General features: G+C 46.9%; 1 protein-coding gene and 1 non-coding gene across 2 annotated transcripts in view; one reads left to right on the top strand and one right to left on the bottom strand.

Annotated features, from left to right (window-relative positions):
• LOC144172572 (uncharacterized) overlaps positions 1-18,223 on the bottom strand; it is a 33,400-nt gene extending 15,177 nt beyond the window's left edge. The window contains exon 1 of the mRNA XM_077701240.1: positions 17,881-18,223. Within this exon, the coding sequence (XP_077557366.1) occupies positions 17,881-17,950 (70 nt within the window). The 5' untranslated portion in view covers positions 17,951-18,223. The remainder of the gene's footprint in view (positions 1-17,880) is intronic.
• LOC144172581 (U5 spliceosomal RNA) lies at positions 308-431 on the top strand. Its single transcript, XR_013323049.1, has one exon. It is a non-coding gene; the product is annotated as a U5 spliceosomal RNA (small nuclear RNA).
• Positions 18,224-18,516: the final 293 nt, after the last annotated feature.

Raw genomic sequence — 18,516 nt, forward strand, 5'->3', positions numbered from 1 at the left:
CATGTTCCGTGGGCAACAGAGCCCAACTTGTGAGGCAAGCATGCTTCGATTTTAGCTCTGAACTCTGACATCAACCAAAGCCAGTGTTTGATCAAAAACTATATCCTTTAAATCAGTTACCAAGGCTAAATCTAAATTATCACTATAATAAAGATGTTCCTCTTGACCTGGAAAACGACAAAGAGAAGACATAAGTGTGACTGCCTTGGCCAGTGGCTGTTAAATTTGTTACAAATACATTTGGCCGGGGGAGAATGTTGTCGGTTCGTCGCGATGGGCCCCGTCGGCGAAACGTACCTTTATTTATACGCTCAAGCCTCCTCTCAAGGCAATGCGGATTGATCTTTCGCCTTTTACTAAAGATCACCGTGGGGAGGGGCTTCTTATGAGCTTTAACAGCCAATTTTTGGATGGCCCTTGCCGTTTGGCCGGGGCCTCACAACGAAAGTCAAAATCAGATTGTATTCGCATGCGGTTCACGGCGTCGGTGCAGAAGTTTTCTGCGCTGCCGGTGCAGTGCGCAGGCGCACCTCCGCTGTTCCATTCAACTCGCTCCAAGCACGAAATACAGAAAAAAACAGAGGCGAAGAAAAGGGGCGGAAGTCTGAGGGGGAGGGCAGTATATGCCGAAGCGGCGCGAGAGGCTCCTCGCCGGCGACGCCAGGGGGATGAAACCGCTGTTTTTCTGTCCCGTGATTGCAGCGATCCTAACGTTTGGGGGCTGTACTACATACGAGCGTAAATGAACGTTGTTGCTGCATTTTATATTGTTACCAGCTTACTTATCAGTTGCGGAGTTTTTATTATGCAAGTGAACTTAAAAGTTGCGGTTTTAGACTGCTAAAATACGAGCGCCACCCGGAGTGGAAAACCGGAACCGCGCCTGTCTGCTTAGCACTGCAGAAAAAGGGCGTTTCTTGTCGCGCCCAGAGGCAGGCTGCGATCCACGGTATTCCGAGGGCCGTTTTTACCACCGTCAAGTTTGTTTCATCAAACAGACGCCTGAATGGATTCGCACCGTCATCACAGATCGTGCTATACTGAGTGGTGTCAAAATTCTTCACGCCAGACCGCATAAAATTCTTTTGGATCCCGGCAGACGAAAGGTACGATCTGCATGCTGCTCGTTTTGCTTTTCTACGCTTGCACGACATAGCAGGATGCGGTTACAGCAGTAGATATAACATTTAAGTGAGCATACGCGTGCACTGTGTATTTATCACATCTGATTGCCTTCTTTTCCTCTTGAATTACGCATGAAATGCGTGGCAGAGGATCTGGCAATTAATCCAATGACTACATTAGCTACACACGTTTGTTTATACGTGCGTTATTGATTTAATGCGTTTCAATTGTGTGTTTGCATCTTATGGCGAATAGACCCTATGCGAAATTGCTTGGTGATCTAGCAACACTGATGTAAACGAGACCGTCGGCCATATTGGTACGGGCGCCTATCGGGAAGTCTCGTATTGTTTACTGTGGAAGAGCAGGTGACGGTAACGCGGTATGGCTCAAACTGGACGGCGTTTTCCGGCTCCCGACCGCGGATTGTGAACGAAGGACTTGTCTGCGCTGCCGACTGTGTCCGAAGACTCATACCACTCGGGGTGCCGCGCCAAAGACCCATCCGAGCGGCAGCGGAGCAGGGCATGCCGCCTAGCCACCGAGGCGCATTGCTCGCCTTCATCGGTGCGGACAAACACGTGTGACTCGCAGTAAGTAAATCCTTCTTTGTTTTTTTACTTGACGCGAGTTAACCGGTATGAGCATTTGTATGGCACTTTTTTCACCGTTGTTTACCGTGCAAATGCGCAGCGGCGACCCTGTTGCAGTAACTCTGAAAGAGGAAAGCGACAATCGCCAGACCATATCGCTAGTGGGTGGATTAGGTATTTTCAAATGCTGTACATCGAATTTACGGGATGATTTTTGGCGAAGATGTTTACGGAAAGGTGCGGCCGTTTTCCGTGACGGTCGTCCGCCCGCGCGTTTGCCGCAAAGCAATCGTGCTTTGCGGCGAAGTCAACTACGAAAGCGCACATACGCCTTGAATTTTCTTTTTTTGTGTGTTTTCATTATTTATTGCGCATGTTCTGCGCAAAAATCTGTTTGTGTGTCTTTCTTCTCCTTTTTTGGCGGTGGGGTGGTTGTGTTTGTTTCTAAAGCGCATATGTTTTTGGTGTGCACGAATAGATAATACAGTAAAACCTCGTTAGCTCGAACTCACTGAACTATTATAGAAGATTTTTTTTAATTCGATGGGTCATCGGTATAGCCCGAATGTTTACCTGTTTATCTCGAAAGATTCTGGAAGTGAGTTCCAGATAATCATATTATTACTTGCTTAAGTTATGACGGACACGATTATGCGGGTACTGGTATCATTACCCACGCTGAGGTTTTTAAATGTTAAACTTCCTTCTCTTGAAAAATGCATTAACAAAGCATGCAGAGATACTTGCACGCTCGAACTTGACAAACAATTTTGACGACATTGCTGTTTGAGGTGTAGATTATTGCCCTTGCAACAGTGTTAAGGAAGACACAAAATCTGGTCATTTTGAGTCTGTTCCTTGCGGCCACTTCTTTCTGCTCTGTCCCTTTACCATAAACTGTAGCGGACTAGTCCTGTTCTTCACTGAGTGTTATTTACTGATACTCTCTCTGTTCTGGCAGGTTGGGCCTCATCCATGTGCTCAGCAGCTGCTTTCGCTCCCAGAAGAAAAGTGGCCGGCCCTAAGTTGTGTGCCTCACCTTTGAGACGGACAGTGGGGCGATTGGGGAGGCATCGTGCGAGTGCCCGGCGGGTTGCAGTGGAGCGTGGAGTCACATCCTGGCTGCTGTGCACCTACTCGCGCTCTTCCAAGCCGAAGGTTTTAAGAGGCGCCACCAAAGCTTGCGTGCACTGAGCTGCCACAACAGTGGGGACGTCCGAGACAGCAGGGCATCAAGCCAGCGAGTGTCCAAAACATTGACTGGAGAAGCCCGCAATAAAATGGCCCCTCCCTTCCCTCGCCAATGCGTCTGTTCGATGCACGTCGAGTACAAGAGCAATGCGAGCAGCAACAAAGTGCCGTGCAGGCATTTGGAAGAAAACTTGGTAGCCTTGGGAATGAGTTTTTTGCCCCAGTTGTGCTGGCCTCCCGCTCCTCCTCCTCCTCTCCTCACCCCCCCCCCCCCCCGCCAGTGACAGAAACAAGGACTGGCATGGCACCTGAAGGGTCACCTATGAGCTACCAGCAAGCATTCAGGAGCACGCAGAGGCTGGGCAACGTCGTGTTTACTAGACCGCGACATGCAGGGGTGCGCGAATGCTTCTTTTTGTTCCATTTATATCCACAGTTTGCTATACTGCACGCGCTATAAATCAGCGAAGTCGTTTAATTTACTGGGATTTTCACTGTGGATACAAAAAACGCAAAAGCTCTCAAGCTGATGCGCGGCATCCTGATGCAACTGTGACCGTTTTCTTTTTGAATAAAACTTGAAAATTGTCTCAGCTACCTACATCAATGGCCACTATCATTACGTCGGAGGCATGCATGCAGCGTGTGACAAACTAGAGGAGTGAGTGTGTATTTTAGTCGCAAAATATTCGACAGTAAATACATCGTTGCTGGAATGACAATGGGCACCAAGTTAACTTGACGTAACAACAAACCTTTCAGCCCGGAAAATCGGGAACCAAGTGCAAAAGCTCGAATTTTCCACCGTTAGATCATCATAAAACAGCGTTCGCCACTTCTGCAACGACACGCGGCTAAATGCAACGTAAAGAAACCAACAACACACTCCCATACCGTGCGCGCCCGCCACTGAGGAAATTTTCGACGGCGTAGTGCGGCAATAAAAGTTAGTTTACAGCCCTAGGTAAGATAAAGGCTCGTGTAGGGGCTAAGCGGTACCATTTAACAATGAAATGAAGCGGGCGCAGAGCCACAGGGACGAGTAAAGAAACAGCCTAATTTTGGCAACGTGTGGTACTGTTTTCCCGGTCGAGCGCCGCTGTCAGTCGCATGAATAGGCGGCGCACGCTCAGGCTTCATTTAGAATACAAAGGCTGGACAAGAGAACTCCAACGCAGCTGTATTTTTCATACGGGTCGAACCCCGCGCTTAGCGAACCAACGACAAATATTCGCTCCAAGCGCACCGCGCCCATCGTGTCACAAAGGTTGCTCGCGCCGGCACAGTTCGCGTCACAAAGTTAGTCCAAAAGCGTAGAACTTCACGTACCTTTTCTCCATTTGAACCGGTAATTCTGCATTGCGTGCTCTGCGGCACGAAGCAATGCTCCGGCATTGTAGTCCATCACCAAGAGCGGTCAATGCCCGCCTTCTATGTTTTGGTAATTGGTTTCGGTTTCAAACGACCGTACCAAAATGGCGGACCTAGTTACCGGAGTCGACGTGAGATGGCGGGGCGCATTTGCAACCGGCAGCGCAAACTCGGCACCGGGAGCGCGAGCTTGTCTGTGTTCGCCAACGGAGGCGCGAGCGCACGTGCACTGCGAGGGGGAGATCACGCAAGAGATCACGCCACGAACGCAGGCAGTCGTTCTCGGAGATCGAACGAGACGCAAGGACCTTTGCTCGTTTCCTCTCGTGTTGTTCGGGCACAAGTCCGCCCTAAATAAAAGTTCTTTCTTTACCGTGGTGTCCCATCCTACGTGACAAATTCTGGTGGAGGTGCGGGGTAGTCCTCAATGGCGCGGGGTCTTTCACCAGGTCTGGGCCTGGGAGCATTGACTCCGAAAATAAAAGTTGATTTGTACAATGTCAATGTACGCACACAGTCTTACGTCTTTCTTAATGATGTAATGGGCGAACTTTCACGGGAGAGTTACGGTTACCGATGATCTCCCCCTCTCTAGCTTCGCCCCACTTATCATCATTCATTCCGTGGATATGGCGTGATTTTTTATGTTCTGATTGACTGCGTTTAGTATGTTTTTTAGCATGCGTTGTAGTTGTTATTATTATTAATATTATTGTGATTATTATAATTATTATCAGTAATATTGTTGTCGTTATCAGCCTATTTATGTCCACAGCTGGAGGAAGGCATCTCCCATACACTTTTGGCTCAAAAGGTCCATAGATTCAAATCGGATTGTTAGCACAATGTTAACTAAGTAGTGACTACATTAATTATTTTATTGCGTTGCAATTGTGTGTTCTGCATTTTGTCTTCACGTGAATTCACGGCATATAGCAGAATGAATTTGGGGCAATCTATATACAAACTAAGCAATTACTGTATATGTTTATAATACAATCATAACTATGATTCCTCCACTTATAATTAATAATTTACGATTCAGTTCCGTGCTTCGAGTTTCACCTTTCAGTACAGGAACGATACATTTACAAGAACGGAGTTACAGCTATAAGCCGATAAATAGAGAATGCTGGTTTAACCTGTCCGAGTAATTTTTTAGAGGTTTTTAAATAAGGTGTTAATAACCGGTTTACTTCTGGGCCAGAGAAAAACCTGAGGAATACATAGCGCGCGAAAGTATATATGTCTTAATAATAGTTTAGAAATCCTGGTGTGGGGCGGCTGCTTTCATCTGGAGAAATATATTTTGGATTAGGAGCAAGGGTGGGTCATTTCCACCGAACACTATAATCGCACAGATAGAAAAACGTATCCGCGTTTTTTAATAATAGAGGCTGATTTTAATTTAAAATTTGCCTTTACGATTGGCGTTGTCACCAGTCGTCTTTGTAACCAAAATCAATTTAGGAAAGAAAGATTCCTAATATATCAGATAACGTTTATTTCGAATACAGATGCCACAGAGATTTAACTCAAAACTATCGTGGGAGCGCTTGAAAGCAGCAATAAAGCTAGTATTCATTCTAACTCAAATATGCACACGTTCTTCTTGATGTTCCAGATCTCGCATTTGGCTCCAGTCTGCGAGAAGGCAGGACCTGGCTCATTTACCACCTCGTCAGATCTACAGCAGCTACCGGCTGTGTCCTGCCCATTTCACCAGCAACTACGCGGACCTTGGACAGATATGGACTGGCTGGATACATAGTCATTAGGATGCGGCCATGGGCCATACACTTTTGTATGTGACTAAAAGCGCAAAAAATCGAAGTTGTCTTTTTACTGTACGAATGGTACATTTAGGCAATAAATATAAAAAAACTGCGCTCTTCTTGTGTTGATTGTGTTTACTAATAAACCAAAACAACATCGTACTTATACCAAGAGGTGCAAAAAGAAGTGGACGCACAAAACTCTATCAATCAGAACGAAACAATTGCCCTTTTGATAATGTGGTGGGTTGCGCAAGTGGAACAAGGTCGTGCGCTGGCCATCTGAATACCCTTTGAATTCGCGCTAAGTCCCCCCCCCCGCTCGGCTTTTCAGTCCTCATCAAGATGGCGTCTCCTAATGCATGTCTGCAACGAACCGCCATGTTTTTAGTAGCGCCCCCAAACACCAGGAGTTGGTCCGGCGCTGCGAGGGAATATCGCGTCCCATGCAAGGTATAGGAAGTTTCTCTCCCCTGGGACGCATGGAAAAATTGCGCCCACCTCCCCGCGAGGGGAACCCTGTGTAGATGCGACGCATCGTGGGGTTCACTTGGTATTTCCGTTGGATTGATTCTGAAATCGCGTAAGACGTGATGATTATTAGGTTTTATGATTATTATTATGTCTTATTGATCAATCTTGGTCAATCTCTCTGAGTGGGATGCTTGGGGCTTCGCTGTCGCAACGACCCTTACTCCATCATTGTTGCAGTAAGTGGGAGCTTCTTTTCTTTTATTGCAAGTGTTAATCATTGCCCCATCATGCGTTTTATCAGTAGCATCTTGACGTAGTTTGAATGAGTCAAGGATATAAGGCGCGTTCGTAGCATTTGATTCTGTCTCGGTTTTGTGGCGCAGTGGGAAGAGCACTATGTACCTCGCGTTCCGCCCACAGGGTCGTGGGATCGCAACCGGGCGCCGCTAATTATTATTTTTTTTATAGTGTAGGGGGAGGGGTGTGGATGGACAACGCCGTATGGAGGGACAAGGCGAGCGAATGAGATGCAGTCGCATCTAAAAGCGTGAAGGGGAGGCAGTGAGGCATGCTGGGCGGTGGCGACGCTCTGCGAGATGCCGCCATAGCAACGCGTGCCGTCGTGCGCTCGACTACAGTGAACTAGAATATATTCCAGTTCACTGTAGCTCGACGATGACGCGTTCACTTCCTGAGACGGAGTTCGCGCCGCCGACGCAAAGGGATACCATCGCTGACATTTGCGCGGGAGGTCAAACACGATTTACAACGACATGTGCGGCGGCGCGCTGCGAGATAGCGGCAGAGTAACGCGCGCCACCGTGAGCCCGCTGATCACGCGATCACATCCTCAGACGCAGCAGATGTTCGCCGTGACCGAGAAGACTGCAGTTCGCGCGGCGCACAAATTTCGCGTTAGGGAGTGCAGCAATGGTCGGCCATTTCTTCATTTAATTTATTAAGACGATAGTCTTTCTTGGGCTACTTAAACCCAGAAATTTCGGTCTGTCTGTGACTCGACTCAGTGACCCGGCCAGAGTAAAATATTACTGCGCAATAGTCTTATATACTCACAGCCAAATGTGAGCGTCTAAGCCTGGTTTATATGTTCATACTTGTCAACTTTGTTTAACAGCCCGCCGCGGTGGCTCAGTGGCTAAGGCGTTGCGCTGCTGAGCACGAGGTCGCGGGTTCGATTCCCGGCCGCGGCGGCCGCTTTTCTGATGGAGGCGAAAAGCAAAAACGCCCGTGTGTACGAGATTTCGGCGCACGATAAAGATCCCCAGGTGGTCAAAATTAACCCGGAGCCCTCCACTACGGCGCGCCTCATCGCCTGCGTTGCGTCGGCGCGTTAAACCCCATAATCAATCAACTTTGTTTAACATGAACATTACGCAAATATAAGACCGAAGATTATTACATGAGGGATATTTACAGTGTTCCTTTAATAAAAAATTCATGGATGCATGGTTTTTCGATAGCAAACGATATGCAGAAAACCGCCGCCTGCTGTTGCCCGCGCCACCTCCTGGCGGGATATGAGAAATCACTCGGCAACAGCAACGAAAGGTTCCACTAGCTAGGTTCCACGTTCTGCTCGGAACGCACATGGAGCACGGCAACGCGGTTCCATAAGCCTTGAAGTCGGCCGCCTGGATTCACACGCGTCTCCGCCGTACTGTAGCGCTGGCATCGAGGAACATGTAAATTCAAATCGCCTTGTGCAAACCTAAAGTGTGTTTCGCTTGGCATGAGTGCGACGGAGAAGGAACAGCATGAGGGGTGAGCTGCAAATCAAAGGGGGGCATTTCCTTGGCAAATGTCTACAAAGACTATCGTCTTTTGACGACATTTGCAACGAAAGGAGCAGATACGCGGCCAATTTTTTTATACTGCAGGCCAAGATGATGGCTCTTGCAGGAAAGGTAATGCACAACGCGCAAAGTAAGAGCAACGCACGAACAGGATGCTATTTATAGCATGTTACGAATACGTCGAAATACAATCACCCTGAAAACAGCAGTACCTACAAATTAAATCAGAGAGGACAAAAACGCCGCGTTCGAACAGCAGTGGAGCAGTAAAGCACAAAAAAAAAATCAATAAATTTGTATACCAAGCAAAAGTAGTCACACAATTTGTTTATATTAGGCTAATTCATTAGACCGATGGTTCTACAAATCTTCAATTGTATGTGTTTAACGCGCCGAAACTATACCCGGACTATGAGGCGCTCCGTAGTGGAGGGCTCCGGACTAATTCGATCTAACCACCTAGAAATCGTGAACGTTGGCCGAAATGCCGACACACGGGCATTTTTCCGTTTTGCCTCCATCTGAAAAGCGGTCACTACGGCAGGGAATCCAACCCGCGTCCATGGGCTCAGCAGCACAACGCCTTAACCACTGAACCCCCACGGCAGGTAACGCGAGATTTCGACTGAACGTATTTCATTGAAACGGCGGTTTCGAGCGGGTGCGTTCGAGTTTGTTGAGTTTGTGGTTGATCATTAAGAGTTTAGTTTTACGCCAATGTTTCTGTCGGCGCATGAGAGACAAATTTGTTCTTTCGAAGGGGGTACAAGGCATGGACCCGCACGAGAAGGGGGTTGATCTGTAGTTCACGTTTTTGTTTGTCAAGAGCGAAGGACAGGAAAAAAGAAATAGAAGTAAAGCCCCGGAGGGGATGGAGAGAACGGATGTTCGCTTCGCTGCACTTAGTGCAAACACGCTTGAAAAAGAAGAAACTTAAAATGCCTTGTTGGATACTACGGTTCCGTCCTGTCGGTCTCGTGACTGTTGAAGATCGCCTTGCTCTGATAGGCTTGATGTAGGCGCCGTTATCATGCAGTGACCCTTCAGGTCCTAATGGACGCCGCTCCGGACCCGAAACATGCGGTCGCCCTGGGGTATCGAAGGCCCTGGTGCTTCTCGTCCGCGATCTTAGTGACTCCGGACGGCACCTCCACGTTCTCCCTGCTTGGAGCACCCAGGATTGATCTGAGGCTGGGAGGGCCAGGCCCCCAGAGACGCACAATATCGTCTGACTCCCCCCATCCCTTGCGGCAGTATGGCTTAAGTCTACAATATCACAGATATTAAGAAGTATTAGAGAGAGAAAAAAACTTAAACACGCGACATCTCCCAATTGGGGACGTACAGGTTGTGCGATTTAGGTGGCTGCGTCCATAAAAACGAATCCCGGGCCATCTCAACTAAAGTGAAACCTGGGGAGGGCGAAGCATGCAGTGTATAAGTGTATTCTTGGCGGCTTGGCGTTTTTGCCAACGCAGATGGAACCATTGACGGGTAGCGGTATACAGCTTTCCTGTAAAAGTCTCATGTCTTTGAACACGAGCTCTCCAGCGTGAGGCGTAAACGCATTAGCGCACCCAGGACCCCGTCACGTGGTATTTTTCATATTTCGCGGGTTTCCTTTATCAGTCAGAGTAAATGTGTACGCTATTAGTTCATCGCAGAATTCCGCAGTTAGATGCCCCTCGTAGTTATCTACAAGTGCCTCATTGACACTTTAGTGATTGGGACAGTATTTCTCGAGTTAGATAATTAATTACATTTAGTAAATTAGGTCTCATTAAAGAAAAAATACTGTCCGCTTCTTCACAGTACTGCAAACAAAATGCACCACCCAGGCAGCACGAGCATGTGCGGCCAATCTTTGCCCAAAGAACATTGGCCAGCCCTTTTCCTTCCGGCCAATCTTCGGCCAAAGTGTTCGGCCCTTAGTCCAAAATGGTCCTTGGCCGTGTAAGGCCCGACCTTGGCTGTCATTCATTGTCCAATCTACTATGGCCGCTAATACCATTGGCTGACCGACCATTGGCCGAAGAAGTATGGCCTACTATTGGCCAAGCATGTATGGCCTACCATTGGCCGAGCATGTATGGCCTACCATTGGCCGAGCATGTATGGCCTACCATTGGCCGAGCATGTATGGCCTACCATTGGCCAATGATGTATGGCCTACCATTGGCCTGATTCAGATTATTCTCTGCAGGCCAGAGGAAGCCCGCCCAAGGCTGCTGCCATGCATGCCCTACAGCAGGCCATTAACCTTGGATTAACATCGAAAATATATATTTAATGAATTTTAATTGCATCAAAAATGCTCAGAAAATGTAATTTTAAATACGTCCAAAATGCATTAGTAATGCATTTTAAATGCACAGAAAATACTGCTTCAAATATACTCAAAATGTGTTACTAGTGTATAGAAAATAAAATCATGAATAGATTGAGAGATGCCTTGCAATGTGTCTTTGGGGGAATTGTTAACGTTCAACTAGAAAAGTTCATGTTGTGGTTTCGAAAAGTTTAATAGGTGTAGCCTCAAGATATGCTCCATTGTGACAATGTAAACCGGCCATGCTCTGATTGCGGGCCAGCAAATTACTGAAAAGAACAGCATGTATGAGCAAGATCGGCAGTTTGAAAGTTGTTTATTGTACACCTCAGCAAAGTGGCCAATTTCGCCATTACTAAGCAGCAGGAATGAATGCCTTTCAGCCACCTATGCAGCCAGCGCAGATGCAGCGTTGTGCATCAGAGTCCTCGTACTTCAGATTCTCCACGCGGGAAATTTCAGCAGCACCTGTAGTGAAAGGAAAAGAAAACAGGGGAAAATATTAGGGAAACACTTCTTTTTTAGAGGCAAATAAATGTCAAATCAATCAGGCCTTTTCCCTAGCCGTACCAACGCTCCTCGTGAGAAAGGATTTTTTAGTTTCCCCTTCAAAGAAAAAAAACCGTCATGAAAACAATGCCCATTTGAAGGACGTAAGGCAATTTACGTAATGTTAAGCATAGTTTATATCGTCACGCGGCAGCGACATTGGATCTTCAATACCATTATAAAAAAAAGGATGGTTGTTGGGGGGGGGCTTATGTATGGAGATTGTCTAGGGATGAAAATTAGCAAAAATTAGTACAAAAAAAGACACAGCTAACAACGTTCCCAAACATGCAACAGAGTTCTTAGCGTTACGCTGCTTCTCTTTCTTAGGCGCTTGAGTTAACTTGAAATGGTGGCCATTGTAGTTTTTAATTAACTTGGACAAAACATGTCTGTGACCTCACAAGACGCTAATAAAATAAGATAAATAGTAATCTTATTAACTGTAATTATTGTTATGTGTTCCGTATTTCGGCGTCAACTTCTTCGGAGATTACGTGCTAAAAAATAGTGCGCAACGAAACAGTTTAAAAATGCATGAGCAGGATTGAAGTAGAAAGCTTACATAAAAGTCATTAGATTGGCGTAAGCACTCAACAATGCCTTCAAAGGAACGGCAAAGTAAGTTTATTTCGAAAAAGAAAGAAAACTTTCAAGCCGTCCTTAAAATTACAAGCTCTGATATGGTAGGCACCTAACCAAAGCGATTAAAACAAGCAAAGCAAGAAAAAGTGTATTTTTGCCTACACACATATGTAATTTTCTTGCTCTCCGTCGCACATAACCGGTAATTTTATAGGGAGCGACGCGGAAAATAATTGTAAATTCTCGCGTCGTCTACATACGAAAAACAGATAAACACCTGTTAGCGTCAGGGACTATCAAGTAAAAAGTAGTGGCTTCATAAATACTCGAGACACCTGAAAGGAACTCTTTTAAGTACACCCTTTTGACGCAAATGAGCAATTGCGGCTGCTAAACACACACAACTGCCAAGCAGCCCACGCGCATCCGCTCTAGACTTGCTGTTTTGCGGTGCCTATGGCACATGTTTGAAATTCTCACTTGACCACGAGCGGCCAGGGGCTCCTCGAAACGCGCACACGTGTTCGTGAATGCCCAACAAAATGAATACAGCAAGGAGGGGAAAAGTTGCTACGAAACACAAAAGAGGAAGGGTGGAACGTCCTGAAGTTTCACGAAGTTTTGGGGGAGCGATCAAAGGAACAAAAAGAGACGAACCCGGCGGGGGGACCCGTTCTGGGAACCGAGGGGTCTCGTGCGGGGAACTGGTTGCCCCCCTCTCATCCCCCCTTCCTTCTCCATCCTTCCTTGGCTGGTTCTTGGTTCTGGGAACGGAAACTGATTGTAACTTAGCGGCGACTCATACAGTGTCTTAGATGGACAAATCATTTTACGTCCCTGGGCATGAAGCACTTAGTGTCGCTACAGCCACTTGCACCGAAGATTACGAGTGTGGCTTTAACACTTATGGTCACTTCCAAACAGACGGCACAAACTCTTCCATGGCTTTAGTTGACAGAATGGCGACATGCGACGGACAAAAATCGCGAAGGCTACCCGGCTTCTCGCCGTGTGTCCCGGGCATGCGCATTAATCGAATGCATGGTGCCACAAACCGGGTTCCTTCCCCGTACGGCGGCTGCTGTCAACATGCGCAGCTGTGAGCGGCTGCTGCGAACAGAAAAAAAAAAAGCTGCGTCCCTGAATATCTGATTTGAATGTTTGTAGGGTGCGATACTTATGTAGTGCAGGCGGAGAACCTCTTCCCCTTTCACACTCTGTTAGTAGGGTTTAACGCGCCGACGGAAGGCTCCGGATTAATTTCGACCACCTGGGGGTCTTCAACGTGCGTCGAAATCTCGTACACACGGGCGTTTTTGCTTTTCGTCTCCATCAGAAAAGCGGCCGCTGCGGCCGGGAATCGAACCCGTGACCTCGTGCTCAGCATGAATACACTTCGCAAATTTCTCAAACACGTAAACATGGACGGCGGACTTTCTGTGAACCGGCTGTGTTTAAAACGTTCCTGGCTGTTATGTGTTTACTGCAAGTGTTATTCCTAAATAAGCTCACAAAGGAATAACTCTATCTACAGAAAAACTCGTAGCAACAGTCCCCCGGCCACTCAGCAAGACCCAAGCTAAAAATTAGGCGCAAAAAGGGTAGCATTAACATCCTTTTTTTACGTCTTCTTGTTGTCGTCGATTTGTGAGTACATTTCCTTGCACGGAGTAGTTACGGTGGGAAATCTTGCTCGCAGGTAAAGGTAAGCTTAACAACCACGTGCGGATTTCAAAAAAGGCGTTAACACACTTTGATTGCAAGGCAAACATACATCGATTAATTGTTGTGCGACACCGTACGCGCAAATAGCTGGTAAATCGTGCTTACCTTGGCTAGACGGCAATCCTGATAAAAACTCCGCTGCAACGCGCCGTCCAAGCAGAGGCTTCGTCCGCACGACGACCGCGCGTTGAGGAGTCCGAAAACTTGTAACACCACAAGACAGGCAAAAGAAACGCAGCGAGGGCAGACAAAACGTGAAAGAGGGGTGCGCCGCTCCCCGCAGGTACCGGGCACAAAGGAGGAGGTAGTGAGCGGCAGTGAGAGGCGCCGAGCTGCTCGCCCTCGCAAGCATAGCCCGCGTTGTCCATCTAAGGCCGATATTTTTCTGAAAAAGAAAATTTTCAAATCCTCCACAGAGATACTGTCGTAACAACGCTGGCAAAGTGCAAGTGTTTTCATACATATATATATACTCGTTAAATTTGATGTTTTTGCTTTGCCGATTACGTTGGAACACCGCCGCTTACATATTTGTACGCCGAGTTTCTCTCTAATACAGAGAGCTTATATGTATGCCTGCCTTAGACAGCGCAGTAAGTGAAAGTATCTCCCTCAGTTTCTTTTATTATATGTAAACATCGAGGAGAAATTCTCAGTACGTTTATTCATTTGAGATGTATTTTATCCGGCACTTAAGATATGCTTTACGTGAATCTTACGCTTCAGCAACTGAAGCAGCACCTCTAGTGTACTCGAAATGTATTTCGGCAAAGCTTTTATAATACATTTAAAATGTACTTTCAATGAATATTTTTCCTGCATTGAGAGTGTATCTCTACCATGTTCGTTCCACAAACGTACAATGCATTTGAAATATATTTCGAATATATTCGGAGTATATTTCTATGCTTCAGCACACTTTTAAAGTATATTCAGAGTGCTGCTCTAAATGTAGTTAGGTAAGCGCATTTTTTAAATATTTACAGTGCATTTGGACCAAGATCGTTTGGCGGGAAGAAATACATTTTCAATATATTCTGAATGCCTTAAGCGCGCAGTCATGAGGTTCAGTACATACCTAATCTATTTGTAGGGTACTTAAAAGCACTGTATTTTTTCCGCTTTTTTAATAATGTATTTTCAATATTTACTAAAAATTAAGAAAATGCAATTTTTAATGCACTTGAAATACATGTACAAATACAAGTCATATTTGAAGTGCACTTCAAGCATACTCGTAGGTATTTCAAACGTATTACTTTTCACTAAGAGCCCTTATCCTCCCTCTCCTACCCCTCCTCTTTACTGAGTTACACTCAGCCTGACGTTTGAGCCGACAGTAGACTTTCAATTGATTGCTTGTAGGGTTTAACGCGCCGACGCAACGCAGGCGGTAAGGCGCGCCGTAGTGGAGGGCTCCGGATTAAATTTGATCACCTGGGGATCTTTAACGTGTGCCGAAATCTCGTACACACGGGCATTTTTGCTTTTCGCCCCATCAGAAAAGCGGCCGCCGTGGCCAGGAATCGAACCCATGACCTCGTGCTCAGCAGCGCAACGCCTTAGCCACTGAGCCATCGCGGCGGGTGACAGTAGACTTTCACTTCCTGCCTAAGTTTTTAAACAAGCATATAGTCCCGCACAGAACCTGCGCTTCTTTTTTCTATCTTTCGAGTAAGGAAAAATCCATAGAAGTAGCTCAAAAGCGTTTTAGTAACCACGAAGTTCCGCTAGGCCGGAAATATTCGTGAAAAAATAGCAAGCGACCGGTGCAAGAGTAGAGCGCATGTGGGAGAAACCTGATGGGGGTGACGGAAGGGTAGGGGCAAACATTTTTGTGTTTAGTCAAGACGTGACCTCATGCCGGAACTTCCTTCAGCAGTGTCCCCAGTAACCTCCACTGGTGTGTTGTTCAGTTTATAGATGGCTTGTCGCTGACGATATTGAATATACTATTGAAGTACTTGGCCAACTGTTAGCCTCACAAGGAAATTGTACGGAAGTAATTCTTCGTAATGCTCTCGTAATAATTCATTTTGGAGACAGACTGATCACCTCGGCTGCGTAAAAGTGGCGGCACTCAAAATCGTGAAGAAAGCTTTCAAATGCGCTAGATTCGCTACTTTGAAAAAAAAAAGCTGTGATACATACGTTGCCTGTGTGAGAATATGTTTGTGGTAACGACATGGACAGGATTATTAAAGCGATAATTGAAAGCATGCTATGACGTTGTAGGGAAACAGCGGGTAACGTTCCTTTAAACCTCCATGTTATAACACGCATACGCGTTTCATCACACCCACGGAATACATTATTTCCAAATTCAGGACGCGCCCAGCACGTGATTTCGTACTATTAAGGTATTCACAATCGTCGTATGCATAGCTTGGATTCAACAACCTGCGCGCAACCTCGTAACGCTTGTATTATTCTCTGTGCATGTCAGGAGAGTTCTTATGCCCTGAGTGCCAGAAATATAGGGCTTCGCAACTTCCGTGGTTCCCACAACTTTTGATGAATAACTCACGTCGTTTCAGAGCATTCGCGTTTCATATAAATATACGTTAGAGCGTAAAATCTCAGCATAGCCTGTAGCTATCGTAAAATACATATTTCGAATCCTCGAAGGGTTCTTTTTTTGTCCAGGTACTGAACTCAATAGGAAATATAACCGAAATGAAGCGTCAAGTATGTTCCACTCACCAATGACGAAACATCGTGTTTTCGGCGAAGTAGCTGGGTCACAAGACATTATGGCACAGGGAAGTATGTAGTCATGGATAGCAGAGCTAAGGGGTATGTTGTTATTACGACGCAAATTTAATAATAATTATTAACACAGCACATGTCTCAAATGAAAGGCTGATGTGAATCAGTAGCGCCACGTGTATCACGGGCACTTAGCTGTATGCTAGGAGCATATGCATGTGCTTGGTAGGCTGGGAAAAAGAAAATTAATGACTTCTCTACATACTCATTGCCTGTTTTTGGTTTTATTCACGGGTAACACCCCTAATGTAACCAGAGTGGCACGGTGCTTCCAAACACCACACGAATGCTAGTTAGATCAATTGCAACAGCTGCCATTTTTTTTTCGTTTAGTTTAAAAGAATGCCCTGACGTCGCCTTTGCGGCGCAAACTTAATGCCCTCGTGTGATGTAAATGTAGCATTTAGGTATACCTTTTTGTTTAAGCCAGCTTCAGCGCGAAAAATATTTGAAATTTAAGTTAGCATCCTACACACTAATATTTCAGTTAAAGCAAGTCTGATGTCAGTAGCCGTACCTGCTTTATCAGAGCTTGTTAACTAAAGGAGAGATCTTTGGCCATCATTAGCTGTCTCAAAGAAAGGGGTATTCGCTGAAGAGGTCACTGCCACCGCCTGGCACTCGCGAAGCTACATACCATGCGACTGCATGCCACATAGTCCCCGTGGACAAGCGGCTCGTTCCCCCGCACCATTGTATTTCCCGGCCACCGCGACCCCTCCTTCTAGAGGTCGTCACGTACACACGCGCAATTCTCTGGCCGGAGATCTTTTCTAGATGGGTGGCCGCAGAGAAAACGAGTATTCCGTGGCCAGATTTTTGTCGTTCGTCTTCGGACCTCGGCTGGCCAAACAAACAACAAGTATTCCGCGGCTAGATTTTTGTCGTTCGTCTTCGGACCTCGGCTGGCCATACAAACAACAAGTATTCCGCGGCCAGATTTGTGTCGTTCGTCTTCGGACCTCGGCTGGCCAAACAAACAACAAGTATTCCGCGGCCAGATTTGTGCCGTTCGTCTTCGGACCTCGGCTGGCCAAACAAACAACAAGTATTCCGCGGCCAGAGTTCTGCCGTTCGTCTTCGGACCTCGGCTGGCCAAACAAACAACAAGTATTCCATGGCCAGATTTTTGTCGTTCGTCTTCAGACCTCGGCTGGCCAAACAAACAACAAGTATTCCGCGACCAAATGCATGCCGAAGAACCTAAGTTCTCTGGCAGCCCAAACATTTCCAATGGCCAAACAGGCCAAGCATCGGCCAAAGATAAGCCAAAGGCTGGCCACGTTTTCTGTGCTGCCTGGGCAAGTCTCCTTCGAGTTACGCCTTTACTCTTTTTTAAAATCTTGGTGCAAGATAGCTGGGACACCCTGTATAATTGTGGAACAACCATTGCATAGATCGGTGCATTGATAGACTTGCGAGGCTATCACAACGAGGCTATCACATAAGAGCCATTCCTCTGCAAATTATCTCGGCGCTCGCAACGTTCGTATTAGCGGAACGAACACAATGAATGGAAATTAGGAAGTAACTTCTCCATGACGTGGCCAACCTTAAGAAATCAAAAATAAGAAACTTACTTTTCGTTTCTTGCGTCATACCACCCGCCACGCCGCTCAGCAGCATCGCCAAGACAACGGCAGCATTCATCTTTCCTGTTCCAACCGCGCCGAAATTCCTCAAAACAGGCGTACACCTCTCGTTAGCGTAAAAAGGGAAACTTTGCCACAGTTAAACTTCCCAGACAGCAGGATGCAGAGATGGCTTTCGTATGACGATGTTCTCAAGATGTTCTCTAAGGAGGTCTTCCGTCCGAAGTGGTGCTGCGTGAACCAGACAGACACATAGTACATGCGTTCATCTGACAGCGAAAGCAGCCGCGGCCGCGGCTTTTCTGCGTCGCGGATTCATAAGGGTTACGTGTCGCTGCCACGCGGCGGCAGGAAGCTTTACAGTGAGTGAACTTTCCAGCTCACTGTCCTGCGCGGCGCCCCCATAGCGCGCGACGGGGACCCTGGGCCTTTCAGCTTGCGCGTCCGTGCGTGAAGGTCGCCGTTGACGACGTGGCCATGTGTATGTGTGTGTGTGTGGGCTGTTAGTCTGGCGGGAAACGTCGTGGCATGCGGATCTAGCTGTTTTCGGAAACACCACGATTCACGCCGCACATACGCGCCGTCGCTGCAGCAGCAGCAGGTGACGCCGCCGACGCACATCCT

Source organism: Haemaphysalis longicornis, unplaced genomic scaffold (assembly GCF_048455015.1).
Source record: "Haemaphysalis longicornis isolate Haplotype H1 unplaced genomic scaffold, Haemaphysalis longicornis Haplotype H1 scaffold_240, whole genome shotgun sequence".
NCBI classification, from domain to species: Eukaryota; Metazoa; Arthropoda; class Arachnida; order Ixodida; family Ixodidae; genus Haemaphysalis; species Haemaphysalis longicornis.